This window comes from Poecilia reticulata, linkage group LG9 (assembly GCF_000633615.1).
Source record: "Poecilia reticulata strain Guanapo linkage group LG9, Guppy_female_1.0+MT, whole genome shotgun sequence".
Lineage (NCBI taxonomy): Eukaryota > Metazoa > Chordata > Actinopteri > Cyprinodontiformes > Poeciliidae > Poecilia > Poecilia reticulata.
Window position 1 is genome coordinate 7,199,175 of NC_024339.1, and position 18,260 is coordinate 7,217,434.

Sequence of the window (18,260 nt, forward strand, 5' to 3'; positions counted from 1 at the left end):
GTGTGTGTGTGTGTGTGTGTGTGTGTGTGTGTGTGTGTGTGTGTGTGTGTGTGTTTGTGTGTGAACACAGAAATGTCAGCTAGTTTGGGTCATGTTCCCAACTGTTTACAGTAGGGATCACCAAAGATTTTTATGTAAGTATTCCCCCAAATTAACACACATATGACACTTCCAGGCTCAAAATGAGAAGAATCTGAGAGTTAATTTGAGTGTTTTTGATTTTGGGAGCTATCTCACAAAATCTTCTATGGCAAAGAAAAGACATAATAATTAAGCTAATGTTGCACTTTTTTATTGTGTAAATATTACAACAAGTTTTAAATGGGAGAGGCTGGTAAAGATATGACACAGAAACTAGAGCAATCTGAAATAAAGTGTTTGGAACCATGTTTCATCAAACGTGTTCTGTCCCGTAAAATACCTGAGAGTTGCTGTAAAACGTTCGCTAAGGTAAGACAATTACGACATTTTTTTTTTCCTTATATTGGACACGTTTATCATGATTTATCATGAATTTTTGTTTCACTTCTGTTTGCTCTTTGTTATGTTCACAGTAACAGAAAGGTGGGGTAGTACACGGCAGCATCGTGAAGTTTGTCGTCCATTACAGACAAAAGAAGAAGAAGAAATGATGAAAACGATAGTTTTATGTGAAATTTGATGCTTTTTTACTTAAATCAACATATTTTTGTGTTTCATAGAAAAGCCATAGATATGCACTAGTGTGTTGTATTAACATTATTTGAATATTTTGTGCAGTTCCTCCATGTGTGAACCCTGTGCTCCTGTGTTCTTAGCTTTTTAGTTTTCCCTCCCTTTCTTGTTTTTTTTTTTTTGTTTTTTTTTTACCTTCAAATACTTTACAGGTTTGGTGTTATTCTTGATTTTAACATGACTTCAGAGAGAGTTACTCAAATAAATCAGATGACACTATGTATCTGCAGTGAATTTCACTTCCCCCCATTTTTGAAAGTTAAAAGTTAGTGGAAAAATACGAGAGTTTTGCTTACTTTGCAGATATAAAATATATTCTGAAATCCCAGCATTATCAATAAAATACCCATCTCGACTTTGTGAAAAACCCCAGCGTAGGAAGTCTGTTTCAAATGTTGCTGTCCGGGCCAGACCCCCTGCCGCTGTTCGTACTGACAAGCCTCAGAAATGTATTCATCTTAGACTGCGGTCGAACAACGGCGGCCGACTGCTGCACAAGATGAAAAGGCATAAAAAGACGTTCTGGTTGGTCAAAAGTTGCAACTCAAGAGTTTTGCAAGTACAAATGTTATGACTAATACATCCAAAGTATCATCATATGTGAAAAATCTGAAGATTTCCTGTAATTCTGAAGTTAACGCCCAACTAAGTTAGATTTTTAGACATAGGAAATGTTGCAAAGCGAAAGAGAAAAAGCTCCAAACAACAATAAGTTAAAAGATTATTGTGCTGCTCAACTCGGATAGCAATAATCTTCAAAATCATTCTGCACATTCCAGACTGCGATTTACCAGCGTCCATTGTTCCTTGCCACAGCACAAACCATGTCAGATGTCAGACATCAACTCATCTCAGAGTCTCCCAACAGTTTGAGTCATGACAGCGAACAGACCGCTGTCAACCCAGACTGAATAAAAGATCTTGCTCCAAGCAAACAGAGAATAAAAGCCAGGGTTTTTTTTTTTTTTTTTTTGGGTCACTGTCTCTTAACACATCTCCAGAGTCTTTGTGAGTGGCACAATAAACACGGAAAAACATTTTTTTTTTTTTTATCTTCTGGCCTGCCTCAGAGTTTGGATTTATTTCAGAAGGGGGATGAATCAAAGCTGGAAGGGAGGATAATACATTTTAAATGATAATCTGCACGCATGAGGCATTTGATTAGAAAGTGTTGTGTGAGGACAGAATATTTAAAGATTAGTGAAACATCCTCAGATCAAAAAGTAAATCTCAATCCAAGGAAGCAAAACTGGGAGGGTATGGCGCTGTGGAAAAGTATTTACCCCCTTAGCGCTTTCTTCCGTTTTGCTTTTTGGTCATACTTATGTGTTAAATAAGTAAAACAAAACTTGGTTTTCAAAATCTGATTTAAATTATGAATGGGGGGGAAATATACAGCAACCAATCTGGTGATAATGTGGATTAGATGTGAGTAGTCAAATCTCACTAGTCAAGTTAGCCTGAATAGAGCTAACAAGCTATTTTTAAGTCTTTGGGTCTCCAGTGAACCAAAGCGAAAGCCTCGTCCACAAGGCTTTCACTTGTGGACGTTGTAAAACGTCCACAAGCGTTTCTATGTTTTCTAGAGAGATAAATCTTCCCAGCCCACCAAATTTACTCCAAACACATCAAGGATGTCCCAAACAAATCCAGAGCAACAGCTGAGGCCCTGCAGGAATAAATTGCCTGTAGGCTCAGTGTAAAATGAGCATCCTTTTGAAGAGTTCAAAGGCCAAAATCATTACTGACCAAAAGGCCTGCCGCACATTTGACAAATAATGTCTTGATGAATCCCAAAACCTTAGAGGAAATGTTCTCCTTTGCTACTTCAGGAAACTGGACAACTTGCTGCAATTAAAGGAACCATGAGTTCTGCTCTGTACCAGAAAACAAAGAAGACAAATGTCTGACCATCAGTTTTTGATTTTAAACTCAATGGCTTGGGTTAGGTCAAGTCCGCCATTGATGGGTTTAAAAAAAAAAGTCAAGGTTTTGGAGTGACCTATTCAAAATCCAAAATATCAACTGAGATGCTACTTGTGCTCAAAACTCAATGATTAGATTAAGATTACGAACTGATGGCTGTTCCTGGAACGATTCAGCAGTTTTTCTCTTCTAGATAATGACTGTCACTGTAGTTTGACTCTCAAGATCACACACATCTCTTTGTAACTCATTCTACGCTAATTACTCATATACTATTATCTTTCTTTAGTTAATGGCATGATGTGTTGCTTTTTTTGAAGTCTTTAGGCCTATTCCATGTTGTAAGACAGGTTTTCTTTAAGTGTTTCCTTCATTATTACCCATTAGGACACAGTTAAATTTGAAGTGCTTATTTATTTACAAAGTGGTGAAATACACTGCCGCTTTCTAGGAGGTTTTCTAAAACTAACGACAAAGCAGTCACACGGAGCACTCAAATGCGGTTTTTGACAGAATAATTTACATAATAAAAAATAGCCGTCAAAAAATAATACAGCAGTACATCTATGTTTGGAAAAAAAAAGCTAATAAATGTACAGTATTTTCCAAAGAATTGAGGTAGAGAAAGCACACACTGTTTGATGATGACATTTGACAAGGATTTTGTACAGGTCACAGCGGAGTTTAAAACGGGAGCGCAGTCAGGAGGGAAGTGACCGCATCCTGATTTCCACGTGGGGAGTGGAAACGTTTGTTGGCAAACGACCAGTGGAAAAACAAAGAGTCTCAGGAACAGACCGATTGTTCAAGTGGAAAGGTCAGGAGCTGCTGTGGAATGAGACCGACCAAGGCGGGATGACAAGAGTGAGAAAAACCCACAATATTAAGGTTCAGGACACAAACGGTAAATGAATGAGGTCACGTTCAGTTCAAGCGCGCGCCGCAGTGTTTGGCCAAAACCATGAAAACACTTCTTCATGATTGCTTTCTTTTTTTTTTTTTCCCTCCCCCGCAAATCCATGTTTTGGTTGATGTGCACGGTGACACGTGAGACAAATGTTTCATGCAGACACTCAACAGACCAGTCTGCTTCTTTTACAATAAAGAGCAATGCCATCATTAGACAGGACGCCTTATAACACCACTCCTCTCTTGTCTCCTTCATCTCAGCGACTGTTGTCGGTTCCTGCACCTTTTATGGAACTCCATGAGCGGTCCGATGTAAACGCTGCCACGGGAAACAAAAGGGCCGTGAATATTACTTACTGCAATCTTTTCTGAAGGTGTTCACTTATGTGCTAATGGAGAAATTGAGGAGGCCTCAAAGACACGGTGCCACAAAAACAAAACACTCGTCTCTATAAAACATCACTTCGGTTTATGTACAGAAATCTGTTTGGATGATTTTTGTTTTTGTTGTAGCTGAAAGCCCTAGGGTAATTGTTTTTGTTTACAAGTCATTTCTTTCTCTTGCTCCAACATCACACCATAAATCAGGAGCCAGGATGTAATTGTTGGCATATGCACAAAAGCTGCTTCAGTTTAAGTGGCCCATCAAGGATCCACTATGTTGTTGTTTTTTTTCTCCTAAAATAGAAAGACTGAGTCATCTGCAAACTGAAGTAATCCTGCTGTTTCCATGGCTTTGCGGAGGGGCTTAAGAGCGACCAGCAGTTACTTTCTCTTTCTGCCAGTCTGTGTCTTATCTACAGGCCTGCTGTGTGCGCTATGCCCTTTATAGGCAACAAGTGCAGTTTAAAAAAAAAAAAACTGGACCGCAAAGTTAACCGTCCAGGCTTCACACCTTCAGAGCCTCGTGAACCCCCACGGCAGACAGCCGCCGGTTGATGTTGCGATAGCGGCAGCGGAGAAGGTCACGGTAGGTGGAGCGCAGGTCTCGGTTGAAGAAGGCGTAGATGAAGGGGTTCATCAGCGAGTTGGCGTAGCCCAGCCACAGCAGCGTGCGCTCCAGCCAGATGGGCACGCAGCTGCACTCCACCCCGCAGATGAACGGCCTGGCGGTGGTCAGGATGAAGAACGGCAGCCAGCACACGGCAAAAACGCCCACGATCACCCCGAGCGTGGTGGCCGCTTTCTGCTCCCGCTTGAAGATGGAGATGTTCTTGCGCTCGCGGTTCAGCAGGCGAGACAAGGCGGCGCACTCCTCAGCCACGCCGGGCGGCTTCAGGCCCTGCATGCGGAGCGCCTCGTTGGCCACCGTCTCCAGGCGCTCGCGCCGGGACAGGTCCGTGAAGCGGTGCTTGGCGCCGCTCTTGCGAGCCGCCCGGAAAATCTTGTAGTACATGAAGAGCATGACCAGCATAGGGATGTAAAAGGCTACTGCTGTGGAGTAGATGGTGTAGCCAAAGTCTTGGCTAATGAGGCACACACCGGCCGTGTGGACGTTTTTGGCCCAGCCGCAGAAAGGTGGCAGGGTGATGGATGCTGAAACCAGCCACACTCCCAGGATCATTTTAGCCATCAGCTGGCCGTTCTGCCGAGCTGGGTAGGTGAGAGGCCGTGTGATCCCGAGATATCTGTATGAAAGGAAGCAGAAAAACATCAGGATTAATCCCCACATGGGGGTTTCAGCAACAGCCAAGACATTCATGACTTTTTCTTCTAAACTCTATGACCATGACATAGGTTTATCATTCTAGTTGCAATGCAAAAGATTTACCATTTGCTATATTTTGACTATAATGGAACTAATGACAAGATCTGTAATGAGAGGCATTTTATTTGAAAACCATATATCCATTAATAGCATCATGAAGACCAACCAAAGATGGCAGACAGACCAAGGATAAAGTGGAGAGGTCTAAAGTAGGACTACGAGCCACTCAGGGAACTCTCGACATATAAATGGAAGAAGCTGGTTTTTGACCGACATTGAAGTTTTGACCCTTACATTGCAACGTAATTAGCTAAAAGGCTCAAAGTCCAAGCAAACATCCAATGGGAAAGTTGTGGCAAAGCTCTAAAGTTGCTGTTCACACACACTTTCCATTCACGCTGAGCTGTATTGCTAAGAGAAAGGCCCCAAAGTTTGTCAGACAAACACTGAAGTTTGTGGTTGAAACGCAACAAAATGTTAAAAAGTGGAAAGGCTTTTATCATTGACACACACGAGGTCTTTCTGTATATGGTGATATTAAATGCATTTCTTTGAGAGGTCATAACTGTTGTCATAGCCTCAAGACTTATCCTCGCTTTACTCCGGCTCCTAGAGCTTAGCAGCAGGAAAAAGGAGCCATCAATCAAACAGGCAGCACAGTGGATTCAAATAGCAGCTGAGGGGTGTCAGAGGAATAAAAATAGGTGTGAAAAGCGCGGATATGTGAAGAACAGAGAAAATAGCCACTATTCTCACAAAACGGGAAGAAAAAAAAAATGTGTGTCAACTTCACACCATATTTTGGCTCAATGTCCGCATTCATCTAAAGCAGCGAAAGTGTCATTGATGAAAAGTTGTACATTTCAGGCTCTAAGCGCTTTCTTTGGTTTCTACTCTATTGTTAATCAAAAGATAAAGAAAGGCTTTAGAGAGCAAGAGGCAATTCCCCAAACCGCCCTCCACCTTCGTAGTACAGCGGAGATGCTATCGCCAGAGAGAAAATCAAACTCGGCTCAGTCAGCTTAGGGAAGGATTTGTGCTCGCGGGGAGAAGCTTTCAGACGTCGAGTTTTGCTCTTCCTTTGTACACGTTCAGTTCGCTTTGGTGCTTGTCACTCACACCAGGCAGCAAAAATTCACAGGACAAACACCGCTTGGCTGACGGGCGCCGGTCCAAACGCTGTATTTATTTCAACTTTAAGTGACGCATGCAGGCATCTCTGCCTGTGAACACGTGGCAGCTTGATCAACACATGGCTGCAGGATCATTTAGCGTGGGCAATATGGCTGCCATGCACCGCAGGTGAAAACATTTGCTTTTAAACACAGAAGCGAACACAGCCCAGCCCCCAGACATGAGAACATTTGACACTAGTCAGGCTGTTTTTTTTTCTTTTTTTTTTTTTATCAGCTTTACTCCTTCACTTCCTCTCTTTGACCACATGCATGTATAATTTGAAGGTCACCCAAAGCATGTGGCCTGCATGCCTTTCATATCAGAATACATCAGCATTGTCACCTGACAACAGATGAGACATCCATCATTTCTTTTTGTATAATACTTTAGCATTGCAGTTGCCTCTTTGCAACGTGCTTTAGAAATATAGGAAAAATCTTGTGCCATAAGACGACATACTGACTCAGATTTCCATTTAATCTCACATTAGTCATGCGCACATCCTAAAGATCCCTTGGCGCAGGTTAGCTGAGCAAAATGGGTATTATCTAACAGACTTAGCTTACACTGTGCTTAACCACATGTCTGAACAGTTTACTACATCAATTAAAATGCACTTAAGCCACGAAGAGGGAGGATAAAAATAGTCAGATGGACATTATCAAACAGATATGAGACAAACATGGGGATTGGCTCTCGTCAAGCTAAGGGGTTTCTTAGATATACATAATGGATTGCCAGAAAGCCTCTCTGGCTGCATTATTGAATGACGAGAGAGCTGTCTGTGGGGGTAATTTTGTGTCTGGAGCTGTGGAGGGCAGTTTTCCACAACTATGACTCATTTTCAAATTTGATTTGAGACTGTTTTTTTTTTTTTATCTCCCTAGGAAAAAGAAAAAGAAAAGGAATTTAATTGCCAACACTGGCTTTACAAAAAGGACCTCCACCAATTTGGCGTAACATTACAAACGCCTGGCTTAGAGCATGTTGGTGACACCTTTTGCTAAAAAGATAAAAAATATTGATTGTGTTCACCCTTCTTATATCAGGCTTGTTTTGTTTTGTTTTTTTCCAGCAGATCAAATAGACTGAAAGGAAATCGGGGATTTTTGTGGAGCTCAAATTGAATGTTTCCTAAAACTATTCCTGAATTATTCCTGCTTTCTGTTCAGCATCCACAGGCAGCAGGGAGTACTGTTTCTGTGAAGTGGTGTGTTCGGTCTGCGACAATGCCTACGTTTGTGCTAGGTGTGAAAGTAACGCCCACATAGACGGCAGGACCCAGGATTTCCCAGATAAGCACTGCAGACACACCTGGTCCTCCACATGAAGCAAATGAAAGTGTGATTCATCAAACCAGGGCAACATGTTCTGGTGATTCATTCTGATACTCGCCGTGGACCAGGGTCAGCATGTGCATGTGCTGGTGTAAACATTATGCCAGTGTTGATGCTCTTCAGAAGCAGCATTAGCTTTGAACTAGGCCTGTCGCGATAACAAATTTTGCCAGATGATAAATTGTACCAGACCTTATTGCGATAAACGATAATATTGTTCTCTTGATATGTTATATTTCAAGGAACATAATAGTACCAATGGAAGAATAACGCAACAACACTTTCTCAAAGATCAAAAAACTTGAAATTCTGATGAGCATGTAAACAGTGGAAGTGGAGGAGATTTTAAATATCCAAAATAAATAAACAAAACAACAGAAACAACAAATAAAATGAATTCTGAAGCCTCTGTAGGTGAAATAGTGAGATAGTTGAGACCAAAGCACCAGACTGAAGGCCAGTTTTGGTAGAAAGCGAGAGAAAAGAGAAAAAAATGAAGCAAATGCAAATTATTGAGTTTGTTTTAGTTTATCAAGCAATTAGATGATTAATTGTTTATAGTGACTGGCCTACTTTGAACCTTGTCCTTCACCTTTCAGTGGTCATAATATCATAATGTTATTTGCTCCTACTTTTTGCCATTTATCTGGCAAAACGAAGGAGCAGCACCATCATATGTTGAGGTTGTTCACCTCACAAAACATGTTTTATTTCAATTTTAACTGGACACAACCCTATGAGAAAGAGTTTTAAAAAAAACTGCTGGTGTGGTTTCCAAAATCTATGCTATTACTATTAGTTTAAGAAATAACAGGCTTTTTTTTAGCCTGTTATTTAAAAAAATAACAGCTGACTAAACAACATCATAATGTTGTTTGGTCATCAAAAACATACCCAGAGTGCTGCTTTGATTCTTTCTTTCCTCACTAGCAGCAGCAGCTGTTCATTAAATGAACTACCTCTCAGTTCATTAAATGAACTACCTCTCAGTGGGAACCTCCTAAGAACGTTTGCAAATGGCTTAACGGAGAAGTATTGTGATGACGTGCTGAAGGCACGCGTCAAATAGAGCAGGAGCTTCTTAAAGAGACAGAGTCCCAATTTCACCGCATCAAGTTGCGAGGTTCAATTTCTTTTAAGTTATGTTTGATATACACAACATTTTTATAAGAACTGAAGATAACGTAGTTACTCGATAGTGTTATATGTGCCTGGAAAACAAACAATATTACCTCTTCAAGGACATTAAAATAATTTCTCAAGGTGCGTACATCCATTTCATTAATGTTGCTTCGTCACACTGTCTTTGCTATCACTTCAAAATGTGCTGGAATTTTTTCTTTTTTTTTTCCCTCCATACCATATTTCTGCTGTGACAGGACACCTCACAGCAGAAGCTCATAATCAAGTCAAAAACCAGTGGCGTCCGATTATAATCACCTCCCATTAAGCAGCATGAGCGGAACCAGAGAGCGTGGCGAACACACGGGGGAGTTTAGAGGCTTGTTTTCAGATCTCCAGAGGATTTGGGGCATATCCGGCGCCACAGCAGCCCCCAGGGATTACCCAGCCACTGACAAAAAGCCTGGCCAAGCTAATGGAGAATTCCATTACTTCCGCCAGGCTGCCAGCCACAGCGCGGTAAAGTGAACTATTTTCTGCACTTTAAAGACAGTAAGAGGCCGTGGTGTGCAGCGGCCGTCTGTCATCACCAGCGGCACCTCGCGAACCTTTCATAGCCAAGAAGAGAGCACACACATTGAAATATTCAAACGGAGGAGTTGGTCTGGAGGGTGAAGTGAAAGATTTAGAAACGGGTTTACCAGAAAAAAATAAATACATAACAGGTTGGAGCAACAGTTCCCGTGGAAAAACGACGCTCATTTGTCTCGCTCGGAAACTTCCGCCAGTGGACCGGAGGATAATTCAAAGCAATTCATTCAGAAAGTCTTGTCAAGTGTTGCCAGGTTTCCTGTCTCTGCCGATCGCGTGTGAGTGAAATGGTCACAGAGATCCACACGATGACGGGAACTGCACCATTTTTGCAAAACGACCATCTCCGAAAATTCTGAAAAGCGCAGCTTGGCTGCTTTTTTTATCCATCACTCAGCTGCGGCTATTCACTGCTTTCATGCGTGATTTGTTTTATATAAAGTTACTGAGAGTATTGGAGAGGGGAGGGGGGGGGGGAGAAGAGGAAATGTGAAAAAGCAAGTTTTTTCCGCTCACTTCATGGTCCAATCGAAAAGGAAGAGTGAAAAGAAACTTTTTTTTGTTTGTTTTTTTTTAATTGACGTTAATTTTTTATTTAGTATTTATTGGAATGAGTAAAGACTTAAAAGAATAGTTTCCTCTTTATATCTTAGATTACCAATGAGTAGTCTGAATCTATATCTGCAGTAGATAAGAACCAAGCTCTCAATCTGGAGATGTAGAGAAAGAATGAGAGACAGCCCGATCCCTCCACGGCTCACCAAAAGAGACACTTTCTTATTTTTTTTTTTTTTTACCCCACTATCATCATCTTTGCATCAGCCAGTTACACAGTCTGGGGTTGTTTTCCTGCAATGTGCTTGCAATGGCATTGTTACCCATATCAGTGTATAAGAAGGTCCTAAACAGGAAACGAACCACGTTTTTGTCATATTCTTCCAGTGGTTCATAGTGATATAAATGAGATGTCAGATATAGTGTCAGAGAGATCACCGTTTTCGTTCACAGAGTTATAATGTGCTTCCCGTGGACACTGTTGACTGGGGGGAAAAAGACTCCAACAGGTTTAGTTTGGTTAGTTTTTAGTCAAAGTAGTTCTTCTCACAAAAAACATAAAGCATCATGGTAAGGAAACCAAACAAGCACAATCGCTCTTATCAAGTCAGCCATGTTTTAAGTCTGCAAGCTTAAGGTCTGTTAACCAACTGTCTCAGGTCTTGTGTTACTTTATAAAGAGAGAGGCCAGCAAAAAAACAAGAAAAGAATCATATTCTGAGCAATTAAGAACATTTACAAGATAATTACCAAAGTCTGATTTTCCAAAAGTACAGAAGCAAGGCCACGACAGGCTCATGATGCTTTTTTTTTTGTTGTTGTTAAAAAAAAACTTACAAGTTCTGAAGCTTTTCTGATGAATTTACTGCATGATCAGAGTTTGTTTTTATTAATATTCACCAGTTTCTGAAATTTATCCAAAGGTAAACACTGATGTTAACATACCAGTGCTTTTTGTAAATATTACCAAAAGAAATGAAGGGCCCAGTTTCAGGGTTGAGAACATTTGCAAGACACAACTTTCATATTGTTTGGTATGTTAGTGTTAGTGTTAAAGCTAAAGGAGAATATTTTTGAAGAAAGTAAAGTCGCAGCACCAAAACAGCCAAACATCTGACAAATATAGAGATGAATAAAAACGTATACTACTAAATGAAGCTAAATAGTGATCATGCAGTCAGAGGCCTATTCCAATTCGTTGCAAGACTGACTGCTACTGGAGATCCTTCTGGCCTTCAGCATTACCATCGACTCTTTGAAGATACTTGGATGATATGAGTTACAACATCTCATTTGAATTGAATTGATTCAAAACAATAAATTCTGCACCCTTTAGATGACATGAGGTCAGAATATTGTAGTAGCTTTTGTTAACCTCGCTAATCAAGAATTATAATTGCATATTGAGCCTCTTCTGCAGAAACTCCAGCTGAAAAAAAACAACTCATTATCTACAAAAATACATACTGCAGCACCCTAAATGTCACATGTGGGAAAGCAAAAGGGAACTACCTGTAAATACTGATATAAACCACATTATGCAAATGAGACACTTTTTAGTTTAATGTACTTACAACTTATTCGGTTTTGATGTGTAAGTGAGACACTGATGTAATACTTCAGGATTTTTTCTGCAATAAACCAGAATGCATTACAAATTTACGACTGGCACTAATGACTTAGTTTCTCATCTTCTTTTGGATTTCTTAAGAAATGGACACGATGCGATGCGTTGATCGTACATGTCTGTCAAATAAATTAGTCATTTTACAAAGATTTCGTTTTTCCTCAAAAGCACAGGTTGGCTTGGATATCTTGTTCCTTTAAAGTACCGTATAAGTTGTCATTTTAAGGGTGCATTTTGTTTTTGCTTATCTGAAATATTTAAGTGACAAAAAGCAGAAGAAACAACATGTCATTCCAGTGATCTGAACATGATTCAAAATCAATAGGGACATAATTTTGAAACGAGCTGAGCTCACTGACTCATGCCACACTTAAAAGATTCTCAAACAGCAACATTAAAATCAGAACACAAACAATTGCAATAGCTACATAATACCTGAAGTCTGAAATGGAAAGAATATAAGAATTTAAAGTAGCTATTTTCCCAAACTTTATTAACCTTGAAGTCCTCTAGCCTGCTTCCAGGAGTTACTTTTTGTAATCACTTCGCTAGATTTAAAACCTCTGACCAGATGCTTGTTTCCTACATGTTCCTACATTTTCATTCTTCACAGGTGGCATCTCCAAATATTACAATTTGCAGCGTCCTCTCGATAGAGTTGCATATTTACACTTTCTAACGTGACAGTGAGCGTTTTACAGTGTCAGAAACACACCTAGATTCACAAAGCGGCTGCCATGTCTCTGCATTGTAAAGGAGTTTATGACGTCTGTTTTACCCTCCTGTTAATTGTTGAAAAGCACCAGAGTGGGTATTTTATGGCCTTTCCGGCATAACTCACCACCTGCCAGTTTGGGGAGAAGCTGCTGGCTCGCACCGCATTAGAGATGATAGGCAGCTATTAGTGCCACAGTGATAAATTGATTTCCCCTCCCAACAGTGGGCATGTCCATCCCTGTCAGAGCTGCCCGTCCTTGGAAAACAAAGCACTTACCCTACAGCCTCGACACAAGACGGAGAGAACAGGGTAAAAGAATGGAAGATGACAACTGAGCATTACGCTTAAAGACAACAACTCAAGATGATTCCTCTATCTTTGAGGCGCAGATGAAACTTTCTGAGAAACAAACAACAGCTCGACTCAAGGGTGGTTCTGAAGGAGCGTGACGTTCTATCACTGCTCTGGGAACAATAGCTTTTATTCTGACTGGCCTTTTTCAGCCTCGGCTTGTGAAGCCTGCCATTACTGTTCAATGCCGGCTGAGACACATCATTTCAACTGGAATGATAGTGCACGCTTTGGGATAATCACTCGTGGGAGGCCCTCTGTGTTGCATCATTCCCAAATCCAGCATTAGAAGGATAATCAAAAATCCATTTCATTTATTTTTAGGATGCGCCTAAATAGCCTTTTGGGGGCTGTGAGGGAGGGGAGTCAAAAATGGACTTCATTCCTCGGAATAATATGCCCTTTTGACAGTCTGCTTTTAGGGAATTAGCTGCTGTCAGGATACTTCCTGTTTTAAATTGCTGTTTTTTTATGTGTCGCTGCAGAACCTTGATTCGGTTTCTGTTGGGTTCTAATCTTTTAGCCCTCCGATTCATTGTAATGCTAATTTTAATCAGTTATGTGTTCTGCATTCAAAGCAGAAGAAAGACTAATTATTTCCCGCTGTATATGTTTTATATAGGGCTGGACGATTAAACCATAACGACATTTGTCACGACAGACGGGTGAGCAATATCACTAGAAGAGACGGCCGACAAAATTTTGATCATTTCACCGAACTACGATTCAGAACCACACGGCATTCTGGGGGATATAAGCAGAGGAAAGGCTTTAGCTGCTCAACCACTCATGGCTAGCTGAGCTAGGCTAGTGTAATCGACTAGCTCGCTCACTCTTTGATAAGTTAGCTAAGCTGTTGAGTAAATTGGGCAGCAGCAGCTTCACGTTGCCCCCAACATACTTCTCTGAGGTCAGTGCAGACCCAATGCAGACTCAAAGAGGGACGTACACACAAAGGTAAATTTTTCGCTTAGCTCTTAGCTTGACGACTGCTTTGAACTGACAGTTTTCCGTGGGGGAGAAGAAATCAGGCTAGACGCCCAACTAGCTCATCAAACTTGTTAGTGTCTATTCAGATTGTGGGAAATGAAGGAATTTCTCACCTACAATGCAGGCAATTGTTACCCTCGAATATGAAATCTCAACCGACCACAGATGGTGCGCAGTATGCAGAATACACACAGTACTCCTGAGTATTTGGGGGCAGTCTCATGTTTCGCCACCGTGCCCCAAGACTGCTTAAAAATGATATCATGATATCACTATTTACATCAGCTATTGCTGATCTAACAATGTTAAGCACTCTCTCCTTGTCTTTTTAGGCCTGAGTCTGTCCTCTATTATCATCAGACATTGACAACATATTAGCTGTGACCTTTTCTGGTGTTTTGACCTTTCTCTGTCTCTCACGGTGACAACCTGCTAGAGCCTGTTAGCTCATTTGGTCCTAACAAAACACTTTGAAAGCTCTCACATCATTATACACTTTATCAAATGATTGACATCACTGCCACATATAAAGTCATGAATTTCCTTTAGATGGGGGCCTGAGAATCTAATCTGAGCTAAACTGTAACATCTGCTTTATCATGTCTATCGTGTAAGCATTTAATTACAGATCCATGTATTTTTAAAGCATTCCAGGTAATGATTTTATCATTTGTGGTAATAAGTCACCACAAATCAGTGCATAATGGTCAAGTGGAAGACAAGGATATGTAGTTTTCAAAGCTTTTTACAAACAGCAATCTGAAAAGAGAGGTGTGGATCTGTATTTAACCTCCATTTGCTCTTAAAACCCAAAATAAAATCCACCATTAGTCACCATAATTACAAAAGAGGTCCAACTGTGTAATTTAATCCAAATATAAATCCTTCTGTTCCGTGTAAGGCTCAAAGGTTTGTCACAGAAAATTAGTGACCAAAAAGCATCATAAAGATTACAAAAGATAGTTCAGATATTAAAATATGGAGTAAAGTAAAACAGAAAAAGGTTATAAAACAATATCCCAAGCGTTGAGCATCTCACAAAACCCTAAGCAGAACTACAGGTTCAAAGTTCAATTAGTTGTCATGTCACTGGGAAGTTTCAAAGGAAAGAAGTCCTGGCTAAAGCAGCCACAAGGCACATTGGCAAAACACGCAACAAACGACACATAAAAAATGTTCATATACATTCTTCCTTTCACTTTACGGTTTTGTATTACATTGTGTTGAGCTATCCTGTAAAAGCCCAACTTCCTTGAAGTCTGTGGTTACAACATAGCACGCTGTGAAAAACTTCTAATGTACCGTCTCAACTCATTAACAAAACCTACTGCAAGCTTTACAAAAAGATGAGAAGAATGTAAAAATCCCACCAAATACAGGGAAAACAGCTTAACTTAATTAATCGAACAGAATTTGTACAGTCATTACCCGAGTTGCTCTCTAATGTGTCTTGACTCACATAGTGTCACTTAGGCTGTGTTCACTTTAAAAGTCTGAAATGAATAATTTCAGATTTTTCCCACAGATGCGCCCCTATCCTGGGGATGTGCGGGCGCAGAAAGCTAATTGACAATTTAAAATATTAAATCCAATTTGTATCTAGTTTGTGGCTCAATAAAACATTTATTTGACACAGGGCTATTAATCTTGTATTTTTTTTCACATGCACGAGCAGATTGTTTTTGTTTTTTTTTGTTTTTCATTAACCAAATGGCACAGCATTAGCATAGCTACTTACATATTAGAGGAAAGTCATTTAGTTTCTGTTCTCCGTCACAATTTGCTCCTACATGAACAAATGTTTGTCATCTTCTGGAGCTCAACGTCAGCCACAGATGCAATTGGTTTCATTTTGTATTTCTGCATGGCCGACAAAGACGACACATTGACTACATGCATATGTGTCTGTTGGAAGGAATCATTCATAGAAATGGTATTGGTAACTAGTTTCTTTTAATAAATACAGATTTTATGCTTCAGCTGGTTGTGAAAAAGCATTTTAAATGCCTAACATACCCTCACAAGTCATTTTATTATAGTGCCCTTTTGTCTTACAAATTGATTTAATTCTTAAAGAGCGCCATCTATCTCTCTTTTAAGGGACAGCTTAAAGCATGGCTGGTTAGTAATCAACACTGATCACTGAACCTTAGGTACCTGTGACAAATTTTGTGTTTTGCTATCATTTTTGCAACAAATATTGTTTTGTAAACATTTAAAAGAAACAAAAACAAAAAAAAGTTTTCCAACTGTATAGTTTGGATTTGTATGCATGTTTGTATCTTGTGCTTGTTTAATAGGACTGGATGGACATTAGCATTTTGCTAAATATAGTATATTTACAACAGCATTGTACGTTCATTAATAAGTACTGTCCCATTTAATAAAATCAATCAATCAATCATGAGTCAGAGACATTCTGCTGAGATCCTGGCCTGTATTATTAGCATGATAGCATCACCCATTCTCACCAGGAGAGGACCTTAATCTTTTAGATTAAGGTCATGTTCAAACAACAGTTTGAGATGATTTGGGCTTTTTTATATTATTTTTATTATCTTGTTGAAAGTAACCATGACAAGATGGGCACACTGTTATAAAAGGATGCACATGTTCAGTAGGATCAATAAGATGGTCCAAGGTGTTTCAATGAGTTACAATTACAAGGCCCAAAATGTGTCAAAAATGTATCCCTCACACGACGAATTACCGCAAGGCAACATGACTTAGTTTGTGCCAAATTCTGACCCAACAGCGGAAATTGAGATTCATCTGACCTGGCAGTATTTTTCCAAACTGTTACAGTCCCGTTTGGTGAGGCTGTGTAAACTGCGGCCTCGGTTTTCGGGTTTTAGCGCCCCTGGAGTGGCGTTCTGCTGCTGCAGCCCTGCTGCTTCAAGGTTTGATGTGTTGTGCATTCAGAGACGGTATTCTGCGAACCGTCTCTGTTTGCAACAAGCAGTTACTCACGGAGCTGCTGCCGCTCCATCATCTCAAACCAGTCAGCTCATTCTTCTCCGATCTCTGACATCAAAAAGGCATTTTTGTCCATACTAATGCCGCTCAACAGACACTTCTTCATTCTCTGCCCATTCTCTGTAAACCTAAGAGATGGTTCCACGTGAAACTCCCAGTAGATCGGCCGTTTCTAAAATAGACACCAGCAACCATGCCATGTTCGAAGTCCTTTAAATCTCCTTTTTATTCCTACTCCGATGCCCTGTTTGAGCTTTGGCAGGTCTTCTTCACTGGATATTTCTGCCCAATGCTCCGAGTTGTTCACATTTGACTGGCTATGGCTAAACTAAAGCAGTCTGAACCCAGCCTGCTATAATTATCAATTTTCTCTTTAGCAATCTTAGTTTGCATCTTTGTTAGCAACAGCTATTTTTCCGTTGTGTCTCAGGTCTTTCGTTTGACGTACAATAGCAATGCATCCAGTGCATCTTGAACTGAAGTCAGAGTGTTTTCCTGTAAGCAACGAGAGCGTGTCTCCATTAGTGAATCCAAGCACCTCTTCACACCATCTACTTTGAATGGATTTTTGCCTGCAGGTTTTGCATTTCCTGTTCTGTGTCAATTGTTAAAAGGTGTTTCTCTATGGTGGCAGCCATGGCGACCGCATTTGTGTTAAAGGCACAAGGCGTCTGCGTGCCTCTTTCTCTTTAAAAAAAATTAGATTTCTATAAGCGCATGCCGGCAGCTGTTTTGTCTTCATTTTATGGTGACGGGCTAGCCCCAAAAATTATGTTTTCGCTTTCTTTTTGTGAACTGGAACTCTGCGAAGCCATTTAGTGAGACGCCAAAGCATGCTATGAAATATTAATAAATTTGCTCAGTTCCTCTTCAGTGTTATCCAGCGACTACATGTCTGAAAATGGGGGGCTGGGGGTGAGAAAGTACGTGGTTGGAAGTCTGTCTTCTTCTCTTTTTCCTGTCATGATGATGAGTGAGCGTGAGGGCGAAGAACACACACCCTCCCTCCCCCCCTTTATCCGTCACCTTCCCAGAAACGAGGGAGAAAGAGAGAGAGAAAGAGAGAGAGAGATTCTCAAAGGACACCTCGGACGCCAAATAACCTCAGAGGAAGTCGCCGGTGTGAGAAGGGAAGTTTTTTTTTCTGCACTTCTTATTTCACTTCTGACCTTTTAGTGGGGGTAAAAAAAAAGTGTATATATATATATATATATATTTGAACAGTTTTTGTTACCAAGGATACCACAGCCAACTCCACTTTTTTAGCCCGCTCACTTTGCTTCAATTTGGCATCTAGACTGTGGCTAGTACAGCTGAAGTAGCTATACAGCCCATTATGTGTCATCATTTCATAGCTTGGCAAATGAAAAGGGACATCGAGGAGGATCCATAGCCAACTTCGTCCACAGCTGAAACTAACGTGCAACATAAAGGCAACTGTTTGGGGCGGGATGTGCTTTATTTTTGCTCTTGTTTTTTGTTTTTTATGTTTTTTTCCGACATCCCTCCTTTAAAGTGACCTTTTGTTTTTGGGGACATGTAAATATCAGATCTGTAAAA

The 18,260-nt window shown here is 40.4% G+C and overlaps 1 protein-coding gene across 1 annotated transcript in view; it reads right to left on the reverse strand.

Annotated features, from left to right (window-relative positions):
• Nucleotides 1-3,034: 3,034 nt before the first annotated feature.
• htr7c (5-hydroxytryptamine (serotonin) receptor 7c) overlaps nucleotides 3,035-18,260 on the reverse strand; it is a 35,418-nt gene continuing 20,192 nt past the window's right edge. Inside the window, exon 2 of the mRNA XM_008417599.2 lies at nucleotides 3,035-5,177. Within this exon, the coding sequence (XP_008415821.1) occupies nucleotides 4,439-5,177 (739 nt within the window). The 3' untranslated portion in view covers nucleotides 3,035-4,438. The remainder of the gene's footprint in view (nucleotides 5,178-18,260) is intronic.